The following is a 10,356-nucleotide window of genomic DNA, read 5'->3' as shown; positions in this document are numbered from 1 at the left end:
CACTGACTTAACTCTGCTACTGTATGTAGCAGTGCCTTATGCACCATCGGGTAGGGATAAAGCTTAGAAGGAAGTAGTGATTGTCTTGACGAAGACATGAGCACGTCTCATACTAAATAAGGAACTACTTAGAATATTCGAATCTCGCTGTATGAACAAATACCAAAAAAAATCTCTGAAATGGATCTTTGTCAGACGGGAGGAATATCTACATCATTTCACATACACAACTTATAGAGGATTGTATTAGACTCGTTTTGTATTTATAACAGCCGATATAATTAATATTTTCATTCATCATTTTCTTTAAGAAAATTCGTCTTCGAAAAAACGTTATTTTCGTAAGTTGGCAATGAATGACGTCACAGAAACGATGGAGTTATTTTAATGTTGGTGTCATTGCTAAATTATTGGCGGCTCTATTTGTCTATGGTCCACCATCCCATCCCCCCCCCTCCTCCCCTCATATTTGTATAACACAAATGGTAGTGAAGTAGTAAACAAACAATCCATACTAATACTATTACAGCTCTATAAACCATAGACAATAAACCATATGACGCCATAAAACGTTCAGTGACGGAAATTTAATGACGTATGCGAACGCACGTTTTTCGTTTTATTAAAATATTAAAAGTGTAAACCTTCATATATCCCTTATTTCTCTACATATTTCAATAAGAATGCTACCGATAGTCTTGTGATTTTTCATATTAATTTATTAGTTAATAATTACACCTCGTGTTATTTATCCATTGGTACTATTTAATATTGAAAATAATTAAAATAAATCAACTCATATTTTTAAAAATCAAATTGACATTTAAAAAAAGGTAATATTTGATGTTAGCAATGTTGAATATAATTTCTATGTCCTATTTATTCAGCTGCATATTTATATTTTCATATAAATGTGAGCTGACGAGATTCATATAAAATATTTAATATTTTCACAATAACCCTTCGACGTCATCTTTGTTTTGAAAATCTAAACAAGTTATCAAGTACTCGAACCTAATCTGCTTTACCAACTGAGTTTGACGCATTGGATCAATATTCCCGAATATACCGTTCCTTGTTTCTCTAACGTAAACAACTGATGATAGAACGAGATAAGAGTGCAGTGCGGGTTTTGCCCAATCGATACAGCAGCGGCACCCGGCGACGCCAGCAGACGTTACTATCCCAGACAAACGTTCTTTTCCGCTCTGGACGTCACCGAGTCGGGAGTGTTGGGAGCGTTTGAGGCATTATCTCCATTTTAATTTGAATGGGTTGAATAACAATATTAATTATTTAATGTTTTTATTTTATTTAAGTTAACCCAAACAGTTTTTAAATATGTTTCCTCGAAGATCAGTTGTGCGTAATCTAATGTGCTTATGTCGTAGTAATTCGTTGTACCCCAATCCAGGCGGTACAATGTTTTCGACGGTTTTTAAAAGGCCTCAAACATTACCCATTTCTCAAGATTTATATTTTCCGTGTAATATATCAAGCCAGCGCTTCAAATCGCAGAAAAGTGGCAAAGGAAGAGAGGTAAGCAATAACTAAATACTCGCTTCCTTTCAGCACCGATACGTAATTGGCTTTCATTTTGTGTTGTTCCTAAGTTGCATATACGTGATGGGTATATTTTTTTTTAGAACGATGACTCTGATGACGAAGAAACAAAAGACGATGATAAAACATTTGGTAGAGACTCTAAATTATTGACTGTTAGCGTAACTTCATTGAGAGCTGATGCCGTTATCAAATCTGCCTTAAAAGTTAGTCGTAAGTAAGTTGTATTTTTAAATTTTCATCCATTGATTCGGCAGTCATTTTTCATTTATTTCACAATTAAAACATTAAAAAATAAACAGCTACCCCCTCTTCGTCATTCAACGTCCCAAGGGCACAAAACTCTAAAATTAAGACCTCACATACGGTGTTTGAAAATGATGCGAAATGTATCGAAACATGTGACAATAGATTTGAATAGAAACTGGTATTCACTAAGTGAAATTTCAAATAAAAATGTATTTTGATTAACAATTCAATTTTCCTACGAAAAATATAATTAATTAATACAATACGTAATTACAAAAACGGAAATCTATGTCGAAGGGTGCAGAAAAATCTTCATCTCTTGGATTCTGATCTGATTTGAAACGCATCCGCAAAAAATTCCCAGCTGCTGCCGAACTCATAATATTATATATTGTATGTATGTAACCTGCCAACAGGTTGTTCGTAAACGGTTATTGGTGTTTTTTCATGAAATAGATATAAATACAATAATTATATTTCTTTTACTATCATTTTTGCCAAATTATTGGGTTTCGGACACGGAAAATCGATAACACGTATTCGGAAAAATTCGCAAGATGGCGCCGCGTCTGGGTCGTGCCTACCCTAAACAGCGTTTTCACAGGGCGCATGCGTCTGACAGATCAATAAATCGTAATAAGCTAGCAGTGCTCCACAACCTTTTCTTGCCTACGACACCTATTTTTTTCCCAGAATCCCGCGGCATATCAAAAGCTAAAATATAAAGATTTTGACACATAAAATATAAATATCAATCGTCTACAATCTAAAAGCTAACACTTCGATATTTCCATGATTTGCCGCGGCATAGAATGTGCCTAAAACTTGCAAATCAATAATAGAGGTATGGCCATTTACCGTATATATATTTTTCATACCTAATTAGTACGTCAATTGCAGTTTTGAAGAATTTATTACTATAAATAATATTTGAAGCTGTACTTTTGTGATTTTCCATTTTATAACTTTTGAAATAAGTATTTTAAAACATCCCTTTACATCTTATTTTAACTTTATTGTAATGCCGTTCGGTTTCACAACACAACTTATTCCTGGAGAATTGCTGAAATTATTAATGTAGCAATAATTAGTCTTGAAGAAGAAAATATTAGCTTTAAAACTAATTGATATCAAAATCAACTTGTAAAAGTATATGTATAAATACGGTGATTTTATCCGACTCAGTAGTGTAATAGTAAGCGCATTTAGCTACCATGCTGAAAGCCCCGGGTTCAATTCATATCGTTGACTTTTCACACTCCAATTTTTATTTTAATATAATATCACCCTGTGCTGGTACCTGAATGTATCGATCGAAACAACACTGTATCAATACAATGCAGTGCCCTTTACACCATTGCGGGCGAGGGTTAGAAGATTTTTTGTTGACAAAGTCATTTTGTTAAGTGATTTTTTCCACTTTTAGTTTCCCGCAAACAATGTATGTTAAAATAACTGTCGATATCAAGATTTTGTTTTAAATTAATCTGTGTGATCGCTTAACTCTTAATAGCTCTCCCTTTATCCGGTTAACTGCCAAGAGCGTCTTAAGACGCATAATTTTCTGTGACCGGAGCGCCGCTCATACAAAAATGACGCCTTAAGACGCGCCGTTTTAAATGGGCTTTTAGTAAAGAAAATCAATAATTTTAAATGTACAAATATATTGAACGCATAGTGACATCTATTGAGAATATCTTTGCATACTTAGAATCGAAACAGAATTTGTTTTTACCACTTTAAACGTAAATTAAAGAGAGCTTTGTCGTCGGAACATCTAATGGCGCTCAGGGTTGTCCAACAATCCCCGAGTTGCCGTCACTGCCGAATCTGATGACAGTGATTTTAGTGTCGATTCTGATGATTTTTAATTTTTAATTTTTTTAAATCAAAGTGTGTGTGTGTTTATACTTTTAATCTTAAACTAACATAAACAATTACTTTTGACAAATAATTTAGTTTTCATATTTTCTATGACAAATTTTGTGACAACCCTGCACCATGAACAATTAATTTTATGATTATGGATAAATGACTGAACGACTGACGCATTTATTTGGCAGGTTTTATAAATAAACGTTAATACACTTTTAATAGTCCGCCTCCGTAGTGTAATGGTCAGCACGCTCGCCTACCGTTCTGGAGGTCCTGGGTTCGATTCCCAGGGGGGGTAAAATAAATATAAGTGATTTTTTCACTGTAATATTTATTTAATATCACCCTGGACTGGTACCTGAAGCGGACGGCTGATCACCTTTCCTTCATGTGTAAACATCAAGATAACACTGCATTTATATGAAGCAGTGCCCTATGCACCATTTGGTGCATATAAGGGTTTTACATTACACTTTTAATAACAGTATGTTTAGAAGGTTTTATTTTTGTCGTAAAATTTGCGGCGTGCTGGGTACCGCCATACATATAACTGCCGGCAGTTAACCGGTTATGTGAAATTAATATTTATTTTATTTTTGTATTTTCAGCAAAATTGAAACGTTGTTCTACGAGAGTAAGCTGAGAATCAATGGAGAAAAATTACTCAAGAAAAGTAAACAGGTAATCTTACAATAGAATCTTTTATATTTCACCTCATTATCGGGCTACTCAATTTTTCAATTCTCAATTCAATTTGTCTCTGGTATTTGTGTACGCAAAGCACGGAACATACGCATACACTGGGAAACGTTTGTGTATTGGTGATTTTTCCCCTAAATTTTTCACAAATTATTTATTTCCATCGCTACAAATTGATAACTTTATGTTATTATACTTTTATGTAATGCGGAATACAAAAATTCTGAGCCCATATCTACTTTTGTCCGCCTCCGTAGTGTAATGGTCAGCACGCTCGGCTACTGTTCTGGAGGTCCCGGGTTCGATTCCCAGGGGGGGGTCAAATAAATATAAGTGATTTTTTCACTGTAATATTTATTCAATATTACCCTGGACTGGTACCTGAAGCGGAGGGCTGATCACCTTTCCTTCATGTGTAAACGATCAAGATAACACTGCGTTTATATGACTTAGTGCCCTATGCACCATTGGGCTGCGGATAAGGGTTTATTATTTATATCTACTATATTTTATATTCATATTCTCATTTTTAAAGCCACGTTTTAGTAAATACATAACTCCGGGAGGGAAAAGTTAAAGAAGCTCTTTTAAAATAATTTATTACTAACTGAAATTTCTGTTTTAATAATTTATCATATATACATATGTCATAATTTATTACTAACTGAAATTTCTGTTTAACTGTGAAACATGGCACGATCAGGTATGCCAAATACTTGAAAGTGGTCAGGTTAGGAGTCGTAACAATCGGCGGGTATGTATGAGGAGATGCATGAACGTGGAAGAGAGCGAAGAATGTTTGCAAGGACAGAGTGGTGTGGCGCTCTATTCTCTCTGCCTACCCCTGCGGGGAAGCAGCGTGATGGTTAGTTAGTTAGTTAGAAATTTCTATAGTAATGATGTAAGATGTTAGCATATCGCTGCGTACAAAAATGGCAGACATTCATCCAAGGAAGTGTGTCATTTCGTTGTCCCGTTGTTATTCATATAACATTTTGAGTGTGTCCAAATACTTGTTCACAAATCTGGATTATCTTCAATTATAGGAGTTATTTTTCATATTATTTTTGACATCTCACCAAACATGAAGAAGAATATGGAAGTCTGGGCAATACGGTCGTCAGCCCCGTAAACTTGCCCACACTTCCATATTCTTGTTCATCTTTGAAGATATGTCGAAAATGTTATTTATATATATTAAGTATGGAAAATAGACCCCGCTTGGCGCTGATTCATTTAACGCCCTGTTTTGCTGCCTATGTGGTGTAATGGTTAGCTTGTTTAGCTACCGTGCTGGAGGTCCCGGGTTCGATTCCCAGTGGGGGAGGGGTAAAAATTAATATTAGTGATTTTACACTCTCAATATTTATTTAATATTACCCTGGACTGGTCGTTGAAGTGCAAGAGTGATCACCTTACCTTCATCTAATTAACAATAAACATAACACTGCGTAATTATGATGCAGTGCCCTATGCACTATTGGGTGCGGATAAGGATTAGAAAAAGCGGGGTACTAATGTAACAATTTTTTGTTTGATGTTATCATTATAACACTTGTTTTCAGATTCATATAGGAGATGAAATAGATGTTATCAAAACCGTCAGTCCGAAGAACCCTAACCATCTCCTGATATCTCGTCTGGAAGTGCTCGACGCTTCGGTGGACGACGATTCAATCGAGTTGAAGGCGAGAACTTTCAAAACTCTTCTCATTGAAAACTACGCCGACCCGTACAAACCAAATACCCCGCCTGGTGAACTTAGTTAAACATAAATAAATTCCACCCGCAACTCATACTTGAAGCTCCAGCTTCGCAATTTACCATTTTATAACTTTCTGGCATCTTGAGAAACTCTTTGCTTCGAAACCGTTATAATGAAGTTATAAGATACATTGTGATTTTATGACAATTTTTTTTTGTAAGATATATAAAAAGTCACCTATATTGTTAAATGTTCAAAGTCACCTCAATGGGTGATTTGTGATTTTTCATTTTATACCTTGCAAAATAACACAAGTCTCGAGAAAGAAGCTCTTTGCTTCGAAACCGTTATAATGAAGTTATAAGATACATTGTGATTTTATAACAAATTTACTAAAGTCACCTATATTGTTGAATATTTAAAGTGGTCTCAATGGGTAATTTGTGATTTTTCTTATAACTTGTAAAATAACACTCGTCTCGAGGAAGAAGCTGTTTGCTTCAAATCAGTTGACATTATAATAATGCTCTTGAATATCCAAATAATTACCTAAATAGGTAATTTATGTACAGTATTTTGTTTTCAAACCAATTGTTGAGCTTTGTTCCAGTTGAAATTTTCTTTTATTTTGTTGTATTCGTAATAATTATATAATTTGTGTAACAATCTACATATGTATGCATACGAGCAGCTTAGTATCAAATTCGAGCATATGCCATTATTTCAAATATGTGGACATTGGTAAATTGTATTGGTAATTTTTGAGCTATATTTAGATAACAATACAAGTGTGTTATACAAGATGTCTTAAATGAAATTTTCTATTTAGTGGATCGAATTTAAAGAAGTAGCGATTCATTGAAAAAAAAATATCTTAATTATTATAGTATATACGTTATTTGGGAATAATATTGTCCAAATGCAAAGCAAACGTAAAGATTCTATGTCAGCTCGGCAGGTAGACTCCACTGTGGCTGCCATTTCGAAACAATTTCTATATCTGCGTCCTCTAACCAACTTTTATTTTTATTTTAAATACAAGTTTTTATTAAAAATAAAAATGGTCCATCTTCATATCGGCTGTGACCCACTTTTCAGAGAATTTTAACGAAAAACTCGAGTTTGGAAATTACAAACAGAGTTCCCTGACCGAAGCTGAAGCGAGGAATTTTGGAATCAAACCTTCGCATTTGCGACACTCATTTAGACGAACAGTATATTATACTGAATATTGGCAAAAAAAATATGCGTCTAGGGGTGATTTTTTTTTTGTGAATCAGAAGTCACGTCCGTAACGCTGATTGTATAATCAACACTCTATCAGTCGCAATGAGGAGTTTTATATTAATCACCTTTCTTTTCCTGAAGTGCTGAAGCCCATTCACAACTTTAATTTATAGAAGCGCAATGCTTACTCGGAAAGCTTCCCCGTATTAGATCTGCCAGGAAAGCTAAATGAGATCCTAGTTTGCATTAGTGCCTCTATTGCAAAAGTGGCAGGTGGCACTGTCTTGTTGAAACCACATATCCTCAGATTATTGGCAACAACAACGGGAAAAAATAATTTAAACGGGCCTTGTATCAGTCTCCCAAGACGGTATCACTCAAATATATTGGAACCGTTACGTAACCAGCGTGAATTGCACACCACGCAGTAACTGGATCTTATGGTTGCTGAAGAGTTCCTTGCGGATTTTTATGACTCCAAATTCAGCTTAGTATCAAAGCCAAACATGCCATTATTTTAATGATGCATGCTCTGGTCAATACCAATAGTATTATCGAAGTTCTATTCAAATAACAACACAAATGTGTTATACAAGGTGTCTCAAAAGAATGTTTATATTTAGGGGATTGAATTTAACCACTTAATGCTAGGGTTTTTTTATACTAAGTTTTAAAAAAAAATCAGGTTTTTTTAAATGTTTTATTCAAAGTTTATACATTTTTAAATTAAAATATAACAATTTAAGCATATTTATTTTTTTTAAATTAAGAAAAATTAATAATTCAATTTAGTGTGATAGATTTTAAAGCATGGTGTTAAACATAGACCGACATTACAATCAGGACAATAGTATCGACTTTCCCGACGTATACGTTTTCCAGTCTCGTTTTTTTTCGAGCAGCACACGATGCATCTTTTTGTGGGTGATGTTTTTTTTTCTGTTGTTGGTATCGGCTCTAAAAAGTGACGTTCTGTCAGGCGCAATGGATTTGCATTTGGATTTGTGCTTGGTCGTCCGCCTTTTGACGCATATTCCGGGTTATGGTAGTTTTCTATGTACTCATCTATGAGTTGTAATCGAAATTCTAAATGTGTCATAGATGAGCCCTTTTTTTGATATAAAACAAAAGCATTCCAAAGCGCCTGTTCCATGAGGTGAAAAAACATTTTTTTATAATATTTTTTCCCCCGTTTTCGTGTCACTGGATAATTAGAAATATGTTGGTCTACTCTATCAACCCCTCCCATAGTAAAATTGTAATCTACTGCCACTTTAGGCTTGCTTATTCTGTTATTCCTTTTAACAATTTCTACAGAATTCGCACCATGTATGGTGGAAAGAAAGAATACATCTCGTTTATCCTTCCACCTCATGACCATCACTTTTCCTAACCGATAAGCAGATATAAATCCTCGCTTAGTTTTCTTTGGATACAATATCTTCTTTGGAATGCCTTTCCTGTTTTGCCTCATAGTTCCATATGTATCAGTCTGATGTAAGATAAGGAGATCTGCTAATTGAACAGACGTATAAAAATTATCAATGGTTAGACAATGACCTTTATTCAGCAGTGGTTTTATCAGATTCATTACAATTTGTGTTGACATGGGTAAATGCTTGTACTGAGAGTCACCAATAATTGTTCCCTTTCCTGTATATATAAGAGATGACCATATATATCCTGATTTTGACTCGCATAAAAAATAACTCTTGATTCCAAATCGGGCACGTTTCAAAGGCATATACTGTATCCAGCCCAATTTTCCTTTTTATAAAGTTTGATGCTTTATAGCATCAAACTTTCGTCAATCGTTATATTCCGCTGAGGTTTATATGCTTGTTGAAATTTATTGTTTAGATGTGAGTATACAGGCCAAATTTTATTCAGTTTAGGTTGTAGATGAGTAGCAGAATTATATTTTTCATTGTCTGAAAAGTGGAGGTATCTTTTTAGCATAACAAATCTTCTATGAGACATCACTTTAGTAAAAAATGGAGTTATAATGGAGTTTCTCTTCGCCCAATATAATTTTTCTTCTGGTTTATACACTATACTCATTGTCAAGACAATTGCGAAAAAAGTTCGCATCTCTGATATGCTTGTACGCCATTGATTTTGTACACTTGAAGAGGTTGATGATCTCGCTCTTTGCATTTGCGTAAAATACAAATTTGTCTCGTCTACAATATTTTGTACTAATTCATCGTCAAAAAAGTAATTGAAAAATTCATATGGTTGAGTGAATGATAAAATTTCCTCATTTATACATGATATTTCTGTAAATTCAAATGGGGCTGTTGATCCTGGTGTGTCTGCTTGGATGTCGATCTCTGTCCATTCATCTAAATCAAGAGGCCGGCTGGGATGTGCTTCTTCTGATGCGGAACTCGAAATTGACGAAGAGGAATCACTTTCGGAATGTTCAATATCAATATTTTCATATTCACTATCAATATCTTCATATTCACTATTACTCTCCATTTGGGATCTTATTTGAAAAAAAATTCAAATTCAAATTGATACGATATGATAAATGTTTTTTTTTTTAACGATGTATTCATACATACACGAAAATGTGAAAACAATATAGTAAAAACGAAATAAGCAGCTCAAAAACACGACCGATCTCAACTGCAGGCAAATTCTAACTGCGCAAAATACATCGCTAACTCTCACGGGCGTTACTCGTGTAAGCTAAAAATAGAACGCTGCGTGTCGAAACCGGCGAGCGTCACTCGGGCTAGCAGAAATTGGAACGCATTTAGCGCGCGAGCGTGACTCGTTCAAAAGCATTAAGTGGTTAAAGAAGTAAGCCATTTATCGAAAAAAAAGTCTTAATTATAACAGTATGTAATTTGGGAATAATATTATCCAAATACAAACTCTCACGTTTGCCGCACTCATTAAACCGAACAGTAGAGTTTCTTATGGCCACTCTGCAGGTAGACTCCGTGATGGCTGCCATTTCGAGACAAATATTTTCTTTCAAATGCGCCATGGAAGTCGGTTTATTGGCATGAACTTAACATTTCTAT

General features: G+C 34.6%; 1 protein-coding gene across 1 annotated transcript; it reads left to right on the top strand.

Moving 5' to 3' along the window:
• Positions 1 to 1,154: 1,154 nt before the first annotated feature.
• On the top strand, positions 1,155 to 6,248 carry LOC148313594 (mitochondrial transcription rescue factor 1). The gene is made up of 4 exons (XM_088259967.1): positions 1,155 to 1,539; positions 1,647 to 1,780; positions 4,296 to 4,368; positions 5,952 to 6,248. Exons 1-4 carry the CDS (start codon positions 1,342 to 1,344, stop codon positions 6,153 to 6,155), a joined length of 609 nt encoding a protein of 202 aa, XP_088116093.1. The 5' UTR covers positions 1,155 to 1,341; the 3' UTR covers positions 6,156 to 6,248.
• Positions 6,249 to 10,356: the final 4,108 nt, after the last annotated feature.

This window comes from Brachycentrus maculatus, unplaced genomic scaffold (assembly GCF_059751285.1).
Source record: "Brachycentrus maculatus isolate JH-2025_06_01 unplaced genomic scaffold, ASM5975128v1 h1tg000007l, whole genome shotgun sequence".
Lineage (NCBI taxonomy): Eukaryota > Metazoa > Arthropoda > Insecta > Trichoptera > Brachycentridae > Brachycentrus > Brachycentrus maculatus.
Note: the sequence above shows the minus strand (reverse complement) of the source record. Positions and strands in the feature narration are given on the sequence as shown.

Coding starts and splice junctions, on each gene's coding strand:
- LOC148313594 (XM_088259967.1), top strand. CDS start 1,342: ATGTTTCCTCGAAGATCAGTTGTGCGTAATCTAATGTGCTTATGTCGT. Junction 1,540..1,646: donor AAAGTGGCAAAGGAAGAGAG/GTAAGCAATAAC, acceptor ATTTTTTTTTAG/AACGATGACTCTGATGACGA. Junction 4,369..5,951: donor TACTCAAGAAAAGTAAACAG/GTAATCTTACAA, acceptor ACTTGTTTTCAG/ATTCATATAGGAGATGAAAT.